This window comes from Protomyctophum bolini (genome assembly GCF_963924005.1).
Source record: "Protomyctophum bolini genome assembly, chromosome: 12".
Classification (NCBI taxonomy): domain Eukaryota; kingdom Metazoa; phylum Chordata; class Actinopteri; order Myctophiformes; family Myctophidae; genus Protomyctophum; species Protomyctophum bolini.
The window spans coordinates 41820970-41840474 of NC_137873.1; the positions used below are offsets into that span (position 1 = coordinate 41820970).

General features: G+C 42.8%; 2 protein-coding genes across 5 annotated transcripts; one reads left to right on the top strand and one right to left on the bottom strand.

The window, feature by feature from the left end:
• The first annotated feature begins 1199 nt into the window (after positions 1-1199).
• On the top strand, positions 1200-5355 carry fitm1l (fat storage inducing transmembrane protein 1, like). The gene is made up of 2 exons (XM_080778794.1): positions 1200-2443; positions 3596-5355. Exons 1-2 carry the CDS (start codon positions 2223-2225, stop codon positions 4269-4271), a joined length of 897 nt encoding a protein of 298 aa, XP_080634920.1. The 5' UTR covers positions 1200-2222; the 3' UTR covers positions 4272-5355.
• A 2451-nt stretch (positions 5356-7806) lies between these two features.
• Positions 7807-17402, bottom strand: trnau1apb (tRNA selenocysteine 1 associated protein 1b). Of its 4 annotated transcripts, XM_080778790.1 has the most exons (9): positions 17264-17402; positions 16239-16333; positions 15129-15228; positions 13530-13582; positions 12783-12911; positions 12071-12187; positions 10339-10657; positions 9330-9375; positions 7807-8017 (listed from the first exon to the last, which is right to left on the bottom strand). In XM_080778790.1, the coding sequence occupies exons 1-9, from the start codon at positions 17297-17299 to the stop codon at positions 7881-7883; spliced, it is 1032 nt and encodes a 343-aa protein (XP_080634916.1). In that variant the 5' UTR covers positions 17300-17402; the 3' UTR covers positions 7807-7880. The 4 variants fall into 4 exon arrangements, with proteins under 4 accessions (XP_080634916.1, XP_080634919.1, XP_080634918.1 ...); XM_080778793.1 differs by lacking the exons at positions 16239-16333; positions 17264-17402 and adding an exon at positions 13726-13784 and having other exon boundaries at positions 15129-15146; XM_080778792.1 differs by lacking the exons at positions 15129-15228; positions 16239-16333; positions 17264-17402 and adding exons at positions 13726-13936; positions 14006-14857.
• Between the last annotated feature and the right edge of the window lie 2103 nt (positions 17403-19505).

Consider the following 19505-nt stretch of genomic DNA (forward strand, 5'->3'; position numbering starts at 1 on the left):
GCAAAAGACTTACATTGTTTATGGTTAGTGCAAATGCCCTGGCTGCAGGTTGACCACATTTGAACCCTGTGCGACGGCGAAGAGAAGAGAAAACTCACTATGCAACAATTTGTTATTTTACGCTTCCATGTACAGTAGGTAGGTGTGTAACAGGCTACATTTGTATCTTTACATCTCTGTTGGGCGTTTGGGCCTATATATAGCTTGTTGTGTCAGGAAATTGCAAACAAAGAATATAAGTTAAATAAAACGTCCTGTCCTTTTTGCCCTTCTCTTGTCGTGTACCTGTATACTAGTATGCTTGTATATATGCACCTCGTTCTACACCCCAGACAAGAGAGTCTAGACTACAAATCATTACTTTCTCTGGATCCGTTTGTTTCATGAAAAGAACAGGTTGCCAGGACAATGTCAACAAGGTCATTAAGCCTATATATAGAAGGTCATCTCACACGTTGCACTCATTACTTATTGCAGGACAATACGTAGACTTGCTAGATTTGAATTCACATAGTGAATTTCCAGACAGAAGTCCAACATGCACTTTATGAATCACAGGATGCAACAAACAAAGACATCACAGTACACGTGTGTGCGTGTGTGTGTGTGTGTGTGTGTGTGTGTGTGTGTGTGCGTGACACTGTGACAGACTGACAGTGACACCCTCGGGCCAGTTCAATGATTGACAGAGACAGCCCACAGTAGCAGCTGAGTCTAAACACAGAGGTACAGAGGTGACTACTAATAATATACACATGGAGATATGTGACATTCACATTTAATACTGGTAGATTATACTAGTAGTAGTTCACTCTGCATTCTGATTTCTGTCACTGTTAACAAACAAACACTGATACATCCATTTGCTGTAGCAGCAGGATTGAATGCCCCCAGAAGCTTTCCCATATTCACTGTGCCTTCAGTGCCATTGGCTCCGCTCTGCTTTGAACCTTGACCTTCTCTGTGGGAGCAATGTGACACCTCTGAGGCCCAGGGGACACGTAGTAAGAACGATGAGAACACATGCTTCAGATGCTGGCCAGAGGCAAGGCGGTGTGTGTGTGTGTGTGTGTGTGTGTGTGGGACAGGGAGAGGAGAGGGTAACAGTGACTAGGTGAGTAATAGGGCAAAGTCAGAGAGCGAGGGGGGCAGCTAGGGGAATTTGGGGGCTGGGAGGGTGACAGGGAATGGCTACAGTTACAGGGGAGAGAGAGACTATAGGGGAGGGACGTTGCAGTTGAGGCAGCAACTGTTTTACTTTGGAGTCTGGAGCCGAGGGAGCTCAACGAACGCCAGCCATTGTGCAAAGCGTCTGCAGAAGTGGAAAGGAAGGCTGTGATCATCAGTGGTTTTCACTCGCCACCACAGGAAGGACCTGCTTAGTTGGGAACCCACCAGATGGAATTCAGAGAAGACCGGTGAACTTAATTCTGCATTCTGAAACTACAAGATAAACTCACATTGGTTGGTCCCAAATATCGAGAATGAACCGCAGCTGACTGCTTAAGGTTATTAGTTGCAGTGGATTGGAATCAGGAAGAGAACACCATGAGTTATAACTTGTAACTCAGCCGCAAGCAAAATCTAATCTGGATCTTGAATACCAAGCTTTACCTGTCCGACTGCTTTCGGCTATTGCAGAAAACACTACCTTTGAAAAGTGCAAATGAAGGGAAACAACTAAACCAGGTCCTCGACTGTTGCCAAAGCAGGTCGGCTGCATTCAGAAGAATAGGCCTACATGTGTGTTTCTGGACTTATTACATAAAGATGGATTGAGACCTTAATTGTGCCGAGACATTGGAAGGGGAGACATCTACTGGATTCAGCAACTATTGCTTGCGATTTAACTGCTGGTGTCTGTGGAACACTAGAAGCCGTCTGTCATTTCATTCAGGACATGCACACTCAAAAGGATCTGATCTAGGAGCTTAACACATAACAGCAGCGGTCTGCACAGCCAATATAGTCTGGATGCATATTTTCCAAGGATAAGTTTGGGGTCTGTTGGAATCTATCTTCTGTGTCAACAGCGTTCTACAGTGGATTACAGCCTCTTATCACACGGAACAGGGTGACCTTATCACTCAAAAACAGGGTGTCTGCTAAACTGAACGTGAGGTCAAAACCTATATAGTCTAAAACATACACTGCTGCATTCAGTGAGTCTGCAGCAGTCTATTTTGATCAACTCTGTCATCATCATCATCACAGACGCAAATATGAATTTAACCCTGATCCAAAAAGTGTGGCTGCAGCTCCAGATGTTCCTGAACTCTGTGCTGGTGGTCCTGACAGATATAGCGGCTGCATTCCTGGGAAGTTCAGTGTTCAAGCGGCACTTCCACCTCATGCTGTCGGTGGTGCTGGTCGCCGGCCCGGCCCTCAGTTTCTGGGTCTCCCAGTTCAGTGTCTTCGCCAAGCCGACCCACTTCCTCTACAGGTGAGAATAATATAGCCTATACTTCCAGTTGTGGGAAAAGGTAACTATAAGTGCATTTACTCAAGTACTGTAATTAGAATACAATTTTGAGAGTATGGCCATTTTTAATACATTATACTTCTGCGACATCACAGAGACAAATGTTCAGTGGTGTAAAAGTAACTAAGTACAGTACAGTACAGTTTTGAGGTATTTGTACTTGAGTATGTCAAATGTATTTGACAACTTTAGCTTTGTAGATTTTGCTTATTACAAAACATACATTAACCACTATACAATTCTGCCTTTTGAAAATAACCGATCTACAAGCGCAATTTGTCGCGATGCATCGCATTGTGAGTTTGCAGATCCATCTTCAAAAGATTTTTTGCTATTTTCAAATGGTTCCATTTTACACTTTAATGTTTGCCTGTTGGTATTGTATTGCTAGTTTTACTTCCACCACGGCATGCCTACGCTACGTCCTATTAGCGTCCTGCTCAAGGCAAACAGCATGCGGTTGCATTGGGTGATCGGGAGGAGATTGACAGTGCTGGTCACGTACTTGCCAGCGCCCACCAGAAAGACACGTTGAGAGTTGTAATTCTCATGCGTATGGTATTAATTTAAAAGTCAAGTGACAGCTGAGGTTACGTAGCATGTGCTGAGTCATGCCCTGTTCACATACTTAAGATTCCACACAACTCACCGCGGCTTCTTCAATTCACGAATAGTCTAACCTGGCTAGTCATATGGGGTATATTGAGTGATGCAATGAAATTATATGAACTGATTTTTGTTTTGTTTAAATTGTAGGGAACATGTATAAAGAGAGGGATATCTTATCTACGCATGACCCATACAAATCACACCCGTGTGAACTGAGCGGTGGAACTATATGTACTGGAATTAGTGCTAGTAGATTCGTAGGCCTACTCTCAATACTAGGTCATGCTCAGACAGACATAGTCACACACACACACACACACACACACACACACACACACACACACACACACACACACACACACACACACACACACACACACACACACACACACACACACACACACACACACACACACACACACACACACACACACACACACACACACACACACACACACACACACACACACACACACAGATCTGTGTCTTGTGCTCTCCCTCCAGGTCGTTCCTGCGCTCTGGCTGGGGCTGGACCTGCGTCTTTGTGGGCTCGTTCGTCTTCCTGCTGTCCTTCTCCGTCCGCCGCTCCGTTTCCCTCACCCTCCGTCACCTCTCGCGGCTCGCGCTGGCCGGAAGTCTTCTGCTCGGCTTCCGGAAACTTCTGGCTCTCCTGGACAACGCCACGGGAAGCTGCTACGAACGTTTAGCCGCCGAGGGGGGCCAGGACGCCGCCGCGCTGAGCGGACAGCCTCTTCTGCTGCTGAGGGAGGGGGAGACCAAGTCGGCGTGCGTCGGGGCCGGGATGCTCTGGAGGGGATACGAAGTCTCCGAAGACGTCTTCCTCCTCTGCCTGTGCTGTCTCCTGTTGGCCGAGGAGACGGCCGTGTTCGGCCCTTACCTGAGCCTGGGCGGGGCTCCGGGCGGCCCTCTGCGCATCCTGTTCCTGTTCTGCGTGCTCCTGCTGTGGCTGTGGGTCTTCCTGCTGCTCTGTCTCCTGGCCTACTTCCCTCAGTTCCCCACGCAGCTGATAGGCGGCGCTCTGGGGTGCCTCAGCTGGAGGGCTCTGTACCAGGGATGGTACCAGCTGGATCCCAACTGGTACTGCCCCGGGCAGCCAGGACTCGGACTGCTCGACGCCAAGTCCAGTGCCACAGCGAGAGAGAACGGTCACTCGACGTGAACAGACTGCGAACATGGATACAATGGATGATGGTGGCATTTTAAAGACATTTGCAGGACTATGAATCCATTTTCTGCATTGGTGTAGTAGTACAAATTACACCATTTCTGGTACACATTGCATTAAACAGGTAAATATGAGCAATGTAATGTTAACATAGGGGTCAGTTACTTTGAACAGCTGTACATGGATAGGGTGAGCTTACCAACCTGCAGTGCACTATACTATTTGTTTAACATTGTATGCCAATGTAGCAAATGTTTTCTTTAAGGGCCAGATGGGATGCAACCAGATCTTATTTTAATGATGTTTGGGAGAAAATAAACACTTTCCTGGGGGTTTTTATGTGGGTAATATGTGTTTTTAGATATTTCAGACAGTATTTCAAAGTGTCCATGCAGGGCTCCATGATGTCATGGACACTGGGCTCACTTATTTCCTGGATTACATTTAGATTACATGTCTCAGTAAAACAGCCCTCCCCCTATCCACAAGGGACCAAAGCATTATGGGAATTGTAGTCCAGGAAGGAAGTGAGCCCAGTGTCAATGACATCATGGCGCCCGCATGGACACTTTGAAATACTAAAATATCTAAAAACACATATTACCCATGTACAAAACCCTGGGATGTGTTTATTGTCTCCCAAACATCATTAAAATAAGATCTGGTTGCAAAAGGGTATAAAGTGGCCCTTTTATCCTAAAACTGAGTTGGATCCTGGTTTTCTCTGACTTTCATATTGGGGCCCAGAGTGGCCTGTAGGTCTGTTTTTAGTCAGCCTCCACGAGAGGAATGTTACCCATCAGGCTCCAAACCAGGACAAAAGAGTTGAGTTTTGGGGGGGTGCTAGCCCCTCCTATATACAGGTTTAATGTTTGTTTTTCCTTAGACAAACATTTAAAACTCCATTGACAATGGACAGAGTTTAATGTTAGTTTTGTCTGTTTTGTCCTCGATGTTGTAAGATGAGAGCGCCCCTCACTATACACGGGTGTGATTTTTTTCATGGATAGTCAGTTAAAATATGCAACGTGTGCACCATGCCACTCACTTAAATAATAATAAATAATAATGAATTGCATTTTTATGGCACTTTTCTATGCACTACGTGCCTACTCAAAGCGCTTACAGTGGTTCATTCATTCATACATTGGGAGGTGAAGCGGCGAACAGTCGACGCCAGCGTCCTCACTTCCCACCCCCAATCCAACCCTTGATGCTGAGTGTCAAGCAGGGAGGCACTGGGTCCCATTTTTAGAGTCTTTGGCATGAGGCCTTCAAGCACACAAATCCTAGCGATGCTGTGAGCTTGTAGATCGGCTATTTAGTTATGCAACACCAGCATGCAACCAAGCATAATGTAAGGGACATGCTTTTCACACTTCATCACTTCCAGTTGAACTTGTTTATCCTGCGAGTTCCCTCCTGATTTGGTCAAATTTGCATACAGACGTGACAATGCATGTTGTGTCTAGAGGTGGAATGACAAGGAGACCACTGTTACTGGAAAAAAAAAAACACTGCTATAGCCATGATCATAAGAGGCATTTAACGCTTATTTTAACAAACATGTCACACTGCACCTTCAAGGGTGACCTGACAGAATTGTATAAAAGACGGCAATTGATTATCCATCTTAATAAACTGGGTAGTCTATGGAATTTTCTCTCCGACCTGTTTTATTGGTAAAATACCTCCAGAGTTCCAGACAAGAGTATATACAAAAGATCAGGCAAAAGACAAAAGGACAATGACTTTACACTGCATCTGATGCAGCCAAATAACAGCAAACGCACACAATGCTCAGCACAGAGGCTGCTTCAGTGATGTCCTGCAGGTGGTGGTGTCAGTTCATCTAATAATATAGAAAAGGGAATAGTTTTCTGCGTGGAAAAGTGATAAATTACTTTTCCTTTTTGGGGCATTCAGTGCTTTCAGCTGAAACACCATACATGGGAGGATAAATAAACAAAAGATGAGTATGAACACAAATATTCCTCCAAAACAAAATGAAAATAAAACACAATTAAAAACGCAAATCACGTGCATACTCATTTTAGCCACACTTCCGCCCAAAGAAGGCATGGTCCTGTGTGACGTCCGTTCTATTCAATCAGACATGACTCACTTCAGTTGTTAATTCGACTGTCACCAGGTAAAAATGTTTCTTTAAAGTATGGCTTCAGCAAGCAGAAGAGTTACTCCGTTTAGCTGGTGTCATTCTTTGTGCTAGTTTAGTATGTATCAAGTATTGGAACAGTGAAATAGCATACCTTATTTAAAGCTACAGCCTTTCAGATTAATGCATTTTATAATAGAAAATGCCAGATTCGGAACTCGTTCGCTTGAATGGGAGACCAAACATCTTCCGAGACTTAACCCCCTACACCAGTTGACAAATATTTGTAAGATGTGGATTACAACTTTTTACTTGCATCATCACTGGCTGTGATATGGATTTATGCGAAGGCCAGCTTGAAAATGTATTTTTATGTCATATTCACTTTTTTATGCAAAGTGCACTGAAGGTGTTTCGACAGCCCAAAAAAAAAGGCTCAACTTTAGTATACTGCGACTGTCCCAATACATGTAATAACTGTAGGCTTATCTTCAGTCTTTTATGTATTCAGTATAAACATACCAATTATACTGCTTAGTGAACCTCAACTGAATGCGAGCATAAACAACATTCATATAGCACGTATATATCTGTGAACACTTACACGTTATTATTTTAAAAATAATCTGCCGATCTGTGTGCAGTTTTAGGCATTGTCTGGGCCCCAATGACATTGACAGCAACTCCACTATCTCAATATGTTAACACTGCTTGCTACTGGACAATGTATTAGCTTGTTGAATTTCCTGGAAAAATTAAATATGACGACACTTGTTCTATTGGACTGGGTATTGAAATAAAGCTACAGACAGGATATCTCCCTGTGGCCTTATATATATTGCAGTGAGGCGAGTTAATTTGGGCCAAAAACAATGAGAACGTAGTATTGAAATGTAGAACTAAAATGTCATTTTCTTGGCACATAGATTATCCAAACTTAACCATTAGCACTATTTACTCTTTTGTACTACAGATAGCAGGAATACCCGATCTGCAAGCTCACAACATGCTGTGAATGTGTAGATCTGTTATTTTTGCTTTGATACATTTGTAAAAAAAAAAAAAAAATTAGACAGTACCTTGCAACATCAAACTAATGACTCACAGAAACTGCAGCCAGTGTGTCACTTAACAGTCACAGTGGTCCTTACAGTGGGGTCCGGGAACGCAGAGGGGTCCTTGAGGGAAGGGAATCCAGGGGGTCCCCAGCTAAATGTGTTAACGTAGCATCACAATCACTTTAGTCCCCTTAACCCCATTGCATACTCCTGCTAAGTCTTAGTCTATGAAAGCTCCTGGAAATAATGTTAAAAATGTGGGACATTTTTGAAACGTTTTGCAGCTCCTCTCACATGGCAGTCCCCCCTGGTGGGGGTCTGTAGCCAAATACATACCAATTTATTTTTTGGAGGGGGGGGGGGGGGTCCTTGACGTGAAAATGTTTGAGAACCACTGGCGCACAAGAGCAGTGGACGGGAGTGGTCTGTTCAGGACATGGAAGGAATCGAGGACATGATAGAGTCCAGGGGTTGCCAGTGACAGTCCATCATGGCGTCATAGAACTCCTCGCTGCGCAGCATGAAGTCGCTGTTACACTGCTCCACGTCCACCTCTGGGATCGGCTCTGCATGGATTCACACACACACACACACACACACACACACACACACACACACACTTGGGGTTAACGGCTAATAAAATAGTCAATTGATCCATATTTTGGTCACGTAATTTATAGGAGAAAATAATTCCAAAATAATGAAAATAGCTGATCTCACACAGCTCACAAATTGTGAGGATTTAGATCGGCTACTTTCACAATTTTGCATGACACCGTCTAAGGACAAAATCAGTGGATTTGTCTTTTCATTACAAAACACTTGATTAATCTACAAATTAATTGATAGGATAATCACTAACAATAATCGAGAGTTGCAGCCCTGCATCTGCTGTCCCGTAAAGCAACTTTGAGTACCTAGAAACTATTTGTGAATAAAATAACCGTGACTGTCACTTCTCTACTATGTCAAATACCATCAACTGATGACCAGCCCCACTTCTCTACCATGTCAAATACCATCAACTGATGACCAGCCCCACTTCTCTACCATGTCAAATACAATCAACTGATGACCAGCCCCACTTCTCTACCATGTCAAATACAATCAACTGATGACCAGCCCCTCTTCTCTACCATGTCAAATACAATCAACTGATGACCAGCCCCACTTCTCTACCATGTCAAATGCCATCAACTGATGACCAGCCCCACTTCTCTACCATGTCAAATACAATCAACTGATGACCAGCCCCACTTCTCTACCATGTCAAATACCATCAACTGAAAACCAGCCCCACTTCTCTACCATGTCAAATACAGTCAACTGAAAAGTGAAAACCAGCCCCACTTCTCTACCATGTCAAATACAATCAACTGATGACCAGCCCCACTTCTATACCATGTCAAATACAATCAACTGATGACCAGCCCCACTTCTCTACCATGTCAAATACAATCAACTGATGACCAGCCCCACTTCTCTACCATGTCAAATGCCATCAACTGATGACCAGCCCCACTTCTCTACCATGTCAAATACCATCAACTGATGACCAGCCCCACTTCTCTACCATGTCAAATACAATCAACTGATGACCAGCCCCACTTCTCTACCATGTCAAATACAATCAACTGATGACCAGCCCCACTTCTCTACCATGTCAAATACAATCAACTGATGACCAGCCCCACTTCTCTACCATGTCAAATACAATCAACTGATGACCAGCCCCACTTCTCTACCATGTCAAATACAATCAACTGATGACCAGCCCCACTTCTCTACCATGTCAAATGCCATCAACTGATGACCAGCCCCACTTCTCTACCATGTCAAATGCCATCAACTGAAGACCAGCGGACAGAAGAGGTTTACCTTCTCCGTTATCCTCTTCTACGTCTTCAGTGTCTCCGTGGCTCTGCTGTGGAGGGACAATCAGCTTTGTTTCATTAATTAACACTACTAAATTATATCTGCTGAATTAGACATGAATCACTGTGAAAGTATAAAATGATCAAATACATCAGTTTCTTAGTATATTTAAAGGGATTGTGATATATATATATATTTTTTATGGTTTCTGAGCTCAATTGCACCCAAAAAACTGAACTTTTAACATTCAGTAGATTTTCTGTGGTCTGGGGTTTTCTGGCTCAAACAAGTGCTCTGTTTTCCTGCCGTTTGTGATGTCACAGCCTTAAAATTCCATATATGTCAATGGGATTTGCCAGCATATGTCACCGTTTTCATTGCAGCTCAAAAGGCTTCCAAACCCCAGAGAAAACTCCAGCCCACAGAACATCCACTGAATGTTCAAAGTTCAGGTTTTTTGGGTGTAATTGAGGTCATATAAAAAAAACGAAAGATACAAATAAATGGAAATTAATGTCATGAAACCTTTAAGCATTTAAGTCAACTCTTTGGTGTCTGGTTAAAATTTTTTTTTTTTATTATGATGAAGGCAAAGAGAAAGAAAGAAAACGGACAAAACAAATTCATATGTCCCAACTAAGACCCAACTAAATGGTTACTCGCAATGATTTGTGTGACAATTAATGGTCAATTAATTCAACGATTAACCCATTCTGACCGGGAACCCATTTTGGTGTTAGCATCATGTTATGCTTTAGCTATTGAAAAATAGCAGATCTACAAGCTCATAGCGCGCCACCGAGTGGCGCGCTACGAGCTTGTAGGTCTGCTATTTTTTTTTAAATCAAAGAACGACTGACATTTTTAGAATCTGATCTCAGGTCAGAATGGGTTCATCAGACCAGTCCAGTGGAAACCTCGTATGAATCTGATCTCAGGTCAGAATGGGTTAAAAAAATTAACACATTTAATGTGTTAATCATTGACAGGCCTGTGCGTGAATGCCACTCACCTCTGAAGCTTCAGCCATATCAGCGCCGGGCATCGGCGGCTGACCCATAGGGGGAGGCGGCCCGCCCATAGCGTGGCCCGGCGGGGGGTAATAGGCCCCGTAGTTATAGTTGTAGCCGGCGGCGCTGTTATAGCCGCTGTTGTAGCCCGGGGTGCTGTAGCCGCTGTACTGGTCGTAACCACCCCACCCGGGGTAGTACCCCGCTTGGCCCGCGGCGCCTTGGCCCTGGCCTCCATAGTAACCCGGCTGCTGCTGGTTGTAGCTGCCTCCCTGGTAGCCCTGCGCTGCCTGGCCTCCGTGGTAGTTGTTCATTTTCTGGCTGGAAAAAAAGAGACGAAACAAAAAACAAGCCAATGTATAATTATTAACCCGTTCAGACAGGGGGGGGGATGTCATAGGGTATCTGAAGGTGGGTGGGGATCATAGACTGTAAAAAAAATATGGACTAAGCGTTATCCGGGTCTAACATGAACGTAAAATGAAGCCTGTCGGTCCTTGAATTGTGAATCGCCATCTTTCTAGATCCGTTTGGGCCCAGCTGGCCCAGACAACGAGGTGGGACTTCCCCACCTTCTTCTTAGTTGTTTTTTTATTTTGACTCGAGTGGGTGGGGAATCCCGATCATAGACTGTAACGTTAGCCACGCCCCTCAGAACATGCGCAACTTTATGGTCATTTTTTTAAATAAATGGGACCATCATTTTCAAAAAAGAACATTATGACATTAGAAATGAGACTTTAAACTAGTGACTGGAAGCAGAAAGTATTCATGACCATGTTTATTAAGGTAATACAGTCTAGGTGAAGTTGGGCCCAAATACATGGACTTCTATGGGGATATGGGTTTTTTGGGCCCAATGACAGCGCCACAACAGGCCATTATATGAACTTTCAGGAAATCCCGATTTCCTTGTGGCTTCACAAAATATCTGTCTGACTGCCCCCCTGGTGGGGATGAGCGTGGGGAGTGGATTTGCGTGCATGCGCGCCCGATTCGCTTAGTTTTTTAATTTACAGTAATATTTTGAATTGATTTTGCACTGCCGTTTTATATTCTTACTGTACGTTATTATTTTAAAAAGTCGGAGCTGCACTTTAACCCATTCTGAACAGGAACCCATTTTGGTGTCGGCATCATGTTATGCTTTAGCTATTGAAAAATAGCAGATCTACAAGCTCGTAGCGCGCCACCGAGTGGCGCGCTACGAGCTTGTAGGTCTGCTATTTTTTTTAAATCGAAGAACGACTGACATTTTTAGAATCTGATCTCAGGTCAGAATGCGTGAAATCAGAACAGTGTGTGTCCAGTGGAAAACTCGTATGAATCTGAACTCAGGTCAGAATGGGTTAACTTGTAGGGGTTCTCAAACTTTTTAATTTCAAGGAAACGCATAACATAACCGAGTGTACAAATGGAACCAAAATGGATGGGTCCAATTGGTTCCATTTGTACATTGTCAGAGTTACAGACTTGTAAGGGTCCCTTTAGAACCCCCTGAAGGAGTCCTGGGGGTACCTGGACCCCACTTTGAGAACCACTGGCCTAGATGTTTTGTTATTGGATCGGTATGGACCGATCGGAAAGGAGAAAATGGTATCGCTACTACCCGTCCTGGATTTTTGTTTTAATTACACAATGGTATCGGATCGGTACTCAGCATATGCAAGTTGGTATTGTAATGGCAAAGGAGAAAATGGTATGGGTACATCTCTAGTCCCAACAGTGTCCTACCTCTTTGCCACAGCGATACTGAGTCGCAGCGGCTTGCCGCCCAGCACGGTCCCCTGGCAATCCTCGATGGACTTCTTCTGCTCGCTCTCCTCCCCGAACTTAACAAAGCCATAGCCTCTGCACGGCGACAAGTTAGTTAACACCAGCTCTCTCCGCCAACACACTCTCTCCATAACTCAGCATGAAAATAGCCAGTTATAATGAGGAAAAAAAAGGAATATAAATGGGTATTATTATGGTATAGAACTGAAACTTGTTGTTTTACTTTTTAATATGAGGTAGCATCACTCGAATTGTGAGTTGCTCTTGCTTAGCCTATATGGGGAAAACAATAGTTTAAGCATAAGACGGGGAAGAAAACAATTATTTAGTGGTTTGCGGAGTACAGATGTTCAGCAGAACTAGTGGGAGGTGGACGCCCATAGCACTGCTAACCCAGAGTCACACAACACACACAGCCTGACACAATAAGAAGAGAAACAAGCCTCTACTGGAGGTAGAAACACTGCTAACCCAGAGTCACACAACACACACAGCCTCACACAATAAGAGAAGAAACAAGCCTCTACTGGAGGTAGAAACGATATTGTAAAATAATGGTTTATATTACTTGAAATTCATAATGCAGAACACACACACGCCAGCAACAGCAAATCAAGACACTTTTTTAAGTCATATATGCTTGTTTTAAGTGCTGTGCGAGTCGTCCTACCTGGAGTTGCCGAACTGGTCGGTGACTACTTTGGCTCCTTTACAAGAAGGGAACTTCTTAAAGACTTGGTGCAGCTGGTAGTCGTCCACTTCAGCGGCCAGGTCGCCCACAAACACTGAATACTCTGGCCTAAGAACCAGGTGACAAGAGAACGCTTTGATTATTTACATTTTTAGACATTGCATTCATTTATAGTCATTTCGTTTTTTATCATCATTCTTACTAGTGCAAGTCACAAGCATTATGTAGTACAAAAAACAAAAACAAAATATAATACTTGGATCAAACAAATCTTGAACATTTTTGCAAGTGTAAAATAACAAGACTTCCAAAGGCATGACACGGCACAGTATAAAAATTACATCCACTGACCATGGCCTGAGGATGTTCTCTCCACTATATCTTATGCACATTCAATCAGTATACATTGTCAATTTAGAGTACCATTTAATTAGGGATGCAGCGATCAGATCGTCAGATCGGATATCGGCTCGATATCAGTAAAAATAATGTAATTTAGATGGGATCAGATTCAGCAGATCCAGCATGTAGTATCAGGCAGAGGCCACGTGATCATGACGGTGTATGTCAGTGTTTGCTAGTCGGGTCTTGAAATATCTTGATCCCTGCATCCCTACTCAAAATCCTAATCAGGACCAGCACCGACGAGAAACCCATACGCAATGCATGCGTTTTGTACCTGTAACAAAATAGAAATAATGAACAGGAATTCAAATCATGACTCACCCTGCATCTGGACGTTTTCCATAGGTGGCATAGTTTAGCTTAAACTTCCGGGGCTGCACCAGGTGAGAGAAGAAGAAAAAAAAAACACAAACACTAAGCCAACTTCATAACCTCAAAGACGTGTAGTATAGCACTGATATTGCTGGGAAATAAAAAAGGGTAGTTATTATGGTTGTTGTTATTTAGGTGTACATACCTCCACCACCCAGACCAGCCTTTGGCCCATTCCTCAGTTAGTTCACTTCCTACCACCAGCTTCAAACAAAGTACATTTCATATACAAGCAGCCTCACGGCCACCTTCAGCAGCCAGTATAGGTGGGTAGACAGAGGAGCCCGTAGCTTAGCCTTGGATGGCTGTCAGGGGCCAATAGTACGGTTTCAGCGACAGTAGCGGGCAGACAAAAACTCTTCATTTCTTTTGACACCGTTAGTGTCGTCTCCAGTTGACATGAAGATCTTTCTTATTTTAAACACCATCGTGAAAACCCACAAAAGACTGGAAGTTACAACAATGCCAGCCAATAGAGATTGAGCTCTCGCTGGATTCCAGTGGTACCTTTTGTGTCACTTCAAGTTATGTAATTCTATTTAGCTTTGAATTGAATTATTGACAATTCTGAGAAACATCAACGTGAATAAACACAAAAACGGCTTGTTTCCATTGTGGTCCACTGAACACCAGCTCAAGTTTTGGGAAGCCATCTGTCAACAGAGAATTTAGACACTTGCCAAAGTGACAGGGATGTTTTCAAAATAATTGGCATGTGGTCTTTGAATTAGGGGTGTGCGATATGACAATATCAAATCATGAACAATTGAAATGTCTCCACAGTCTTCCTTTTCTATCGTGATAACAGAATGTGCACTCATTCACTATTGTTTGAAGTTCTATATGAGTTGATTAGGTGGCATAGCGAATGACAACACAGACAAGTTGGTCGGTAAAAACAATTTTTGTATTATGGAACGGGTTTATATTTTCTGGTGTGCAAATGGAATGAGATTGACCCATAAAGGGTCCATTTGATTCCTGTTAATCATTTAGATGGGGAACCCCATAGAGTTATTTTTATTTGTTACCTTGGAGGCCTGCATTTAATTTTATTTTCCCCATGGAAGAAAGTTTGGTTGTACCGTTCAGTAACTTGCAAAGCTGTCTAGAAAATATAAAAATAAATACATCAAATCTAAAACATGAAAAAAGAACCACGAACGAAATCATGATATGATATTTTTGCCATATCGCCCACCCCTACTTGGAAGTTTGAAGCCACACCAGAGCAGGCAGAGTGTGCTGCTACACTGATGTTTTTGAGAGCCCGCTACTGGAGCCCACTATCACACTACAGAGTACAGAGGGAAGGCCAACACTAGTGGTGCTCCGCTATCCTCAGTCAAATCGACCTACACAGATAATAACACATGAATACCAGTGGATAAAGGCTGCAAAAATGGAATACAAAGTGTTTAATCGTCTCCAATTCATTATTTGTGCACAAGAAAATAATTCAATGTTGTGGCGATTCAATTCAATGACCGTTATTATCAAAAAAGCAATATGAGAGTCCGACATGTGCGGCATCATCAGAGAACGTACCGGATTTGATCCAGGGACCAGTTTGCCGTTCAGTCGGTGGACACAGCGGTCGACACTTGCTTCATCGGCCAGCTCCACGAAGCAGTAGCCTGCTGACCCACTACAGGACACACACGGAGAGCAGCTGTTATGGATGCTATACACACAGGTTGTATGCAGGGTTGCCAGGTCTACTTACAGTATTTATTATGAGCGACTCTGGGCTATTTTCTATGTAAAGTTGTTTGTAAATATTGGTAGTTGGTAGCTTACAATTTACAATTACAATTTAGGCATTTAGCAGACGCTCTTAATCCAGAGCGATTTACATTAAGCAAGAACAAAAGCATGGGAATACATCACATAAAAGCATTTATCATGAAACATGCGTAAGCTAAGAAAGTAACAGTGGAATATCTATATAATGAAACTATACATATGAACTATACATATATACTACTATGCTATACATATGTACTATGGCGTGCTATGACTATATACAATGTAAGTATAGTGCTGTCTACATAACATGCTATAAGTCTGTATCAAATGCTATCCAAGTCTACAGAAATGCTATCTAAGGGGTAGGGTAAGTGCTATGGGCCATGCTTGCTTGCTTCTTAAACCAGTGCATTCGCAAACATTTTCAGGTCAAGGCACCCCAAATTATGGATTTGTCCACACCAGATTAAAAAATAAATAAAATAAAAATAGTTACTTTTCCCAAATAAAATAAAAAATAGCAGGTCTTACAAGCACACAACGCGTTGCATCGTGACGATGTGAGCTTGTAGATCGGCTATTTTCAAAAAGCCGATGCATTGCACACAGGTTTAAAGTGCTCATGTGGCATAGTTCTTTTTGGACTTGTTTTCATAGACCTCCTGATTGCTTATTTTCTTTTGCGAAATCCAGCAACACTGGCTGTATGAACAGAGAACTGGCTGTATGAACAGAGAACTGAACTGGCTGTATGAACAGAGAACTGCGCTCTGTAAAAGTCCATGCTGGCTGTATGAACAGAGAACTGAACTGGCTGTATGAACAGAGAACTGAACTGGCTGTATGAACAGAGAACTGCGCTCTGTTAAAGTCCATGCACACAGCAGGATAGTGTCCACGTTTGCCTACCCTGTCCTGTGCGTGATGATCTTCACTCCATACGCAGTCTCTCCCATGGTGCTGAAGGCTGCCTTGATGAAGTTCTCATCCATATATGGGTCCAGCTACACACACACACACACACACACACACAAACACACGTTTCATTTTGATAGGATTTATACGTCCATCTAAAAACCGACATGCATTGTATTCTAATGTGTCATTATTTACTGATGAATTGAGTACAATAGACCACAATGGAGACAAGCCGATGTTATTGTGTGTGATAACCTTTTAGCATACCCTTCAACTGTACTACCTCCTGTACCGTTAAAACTTGTTAATACACACATTTTGTAAATACACTGTACAAGTTGGGGGAAAAAACACAATTTTAGTTGTGCTTTCTTTTCATCCATCCATGGCTACAAATCAAATAATACACATAAAAATAATGTAATGTATTTCTTACTGTACTTCAACTAGCCCACTCGCCCACTACTGGTTGGTTTACACTGCAGTACCATTGCTAGCTAATACGATAAAGCCTATAGGATCAAGACTATCATAATGTTTTGTTTTTTCATCGATTCTGGCATTTACATACAGCATATGAAAGTAATTAAGTAAAAGTCAAGACTCAATAACAGTTAAACTTTCGGCTTTATATGACCACACTAGGGGACTGGTTGTGTGTTTGTTGACCACCAGGACACCACCATATGGATAGTCAAACAACAGATACCCGGCTAACAACTTTACGTTAGCAAGCTGGCTAACTTTGCATTAGCAACCGGTCTGCGTTGTGTACGTTTTGGCCACACTATCCAATTACTGTCACATCGTTCTGTTCAATTATACATACTACGCACGGCCCAGCCATCGGTTATTGATTAGTGTTACGTACGTCAGTTTACTGTAGTTACAAAGTTACACACGTTACTACTACGTTGTAGCAGGCCGAGTTGGCCGACCGACCCTCATGCCTTATACGGAAACACGGCAGGCTTCAGGCTTGAAAGAGACTCAACGAAAACAGATAGCCTACTTACATCTCCCATCCACAGACTGGTCTGCCTGTTAAACATCGTGAAGGTCTGTCGGTGATCAAAGTAAAAACTGAGAAAAAGGCCAAACGCGACACGTTATACTTTTCCAGTACGTTCAGTCGTTCATGTACGTCGTCTGTCTTCTTCTTCTGCTTCTTGAATCGACACCGAAAACCAACGGGAGGCAATGTTGCCAGATTGTGTGAGGGAAATAAGCAAACAGGTCCATGAAAACTAGAGCCATAGAGTAAGACAGTTACGACGGGCAGAAAACCGCGTGCGGTCACGTGTGTAGGGCAATACTCTATGGTGTAGGGTCCTAAGGAAAAACATACATTACATGTACACTTTTAGAAACAAGCCCCAAAAAAACGCAACCTGCAAGTTCCGCAACTACACTTTACAGAAAAACAAGCCCAAAGTCGCTTATAGCGGACATGGCGACACTGATGTCTCCGGGCCTTCTTCTGCTTTACTGCCCCCTACTGGTTGATAATGTCACTATAAAAGCAGGCAAAGGACAAGGTAAGCAGAGGGAAGTTTTTGTTAAACTGTTTTCTAGTCCAGGTTAAAATGACAGCAAATTAAAACATGGCAGCTATTGTGCAAGCATTATAGACATTATTGACACCTTACATATATGGTGTTATTCAGACTGTCATGTGGCGGGGTGGGGGGTAGTATAGCTTCTCTTGAGGAATGATGATGATAGTAGCCCTAGAATGGACAACTGACACTGGGCAGTGCACTCCCCGTGGGGGTGTGGAACACGTGTTAAAAAAAACACGAGACATCTGTTGGTTGTGATGTTAAAGGGAAGTCAGGGAAATCTTCAGGCTGGTTTGCAGAATCTATGGGTTCAGCTGTGCAGATGAGAGGAAGCTGTGATAAGGAAGACAAATGAAACGCATACATTTTTCTTTCTTTTTTGTCATTTGTACTATTTTACAGAGGCACATCCAGCATGCAAAGCTGGAAACTTTAAAGAACATATTAGCACAACAACAACAGGATATTTCGATGCTGAAAATGGCACTGGATGCAAAGGATGGCCAACTCCAGCAGCTTAAAGAGCAACTTGTAAATGCCAAATACTCATTCAATCCAGAGGCTTTACTTTACAAGAAAGTACTGTTCCAGACTATTTCCAATACAACACAGGCTTCACATACCATCAGTTTAACGACTTGTGTACATTTTTACCTAATCCACATGCCCCACACACACACCCAGTCCTCTTGCATTCACAAAACCAGACCAGAACATCCTACTAATGCCATTGCGTAGCCAGTTTTAACACTAATGAAGTTAAGACAAAAATGTAATCACAAAGATTTAGCCAATAAATTTGACATTCCTCCTCAGAGTGTCAGCACATTATTCAACAGCTGGGTAGACTACATGTATGACCGACTTGGCCAACTGGCCATTTGACCCCACAGAGAAATAATTTCACAGAACATGCCCGCCAAATATAAACAGGACTACCCAAACACATTTGCAATACTGGACTGCACGGAACTAAAGACAGAGAAGCCAACTTATATTGGTCTTGCAGAGTATGACCTATTCAACTTACAAGTCTGCACAACACACTCAAATGTCTTGTTGCCCGTGACCCACGAGGTGCTGTTATTTATGTGTCTGCCCTCTTCACTGGATCCATCTCAGATAAAGAAATATTTAATCGATGTGGTATAATAGAGCAACTGCAGGGTTTGATTAAGTGTGGCTACCTTAATGTAGGTGATGGATTAATGACAGACAAGGGTTTTCTTATTGAGAAAGAAGTGGAACGACATTGGTCTGAAACTTAACATTCCACCCTTTTCTAGGTCCAACCGTCAGATGCCACATGCAGATGTTGAGATAAAAAATAGCTAAGCACAGAGTTCACGTTGAAAGAGCCATTGGCAACATTAAAAAGTTTAAGATCATTTCTGATAAGATACGAAACACCCGTCTTAGTAACATCAATCAAATCTGGTATGTTGTTAGTATGCTGTCAAACTTCCAACGACACCTCATCAAAGATGAGTCATCCAGCTCCTGATCCAGTACTAGTGGTTCTCAAATATTTTATTTGCAAAGACCCCCTGTGTTACAGACCTATTTGGTCATTCAGGGTTATCTATTTGTGTTTCTGATATTATTATTGTCCACTCATTTTGTACGTGGCAAAAATGGCATGTTGACAAAATGTCAAACACAAGCCAACATGGTGCTGAATAAAATATGTTTGGTA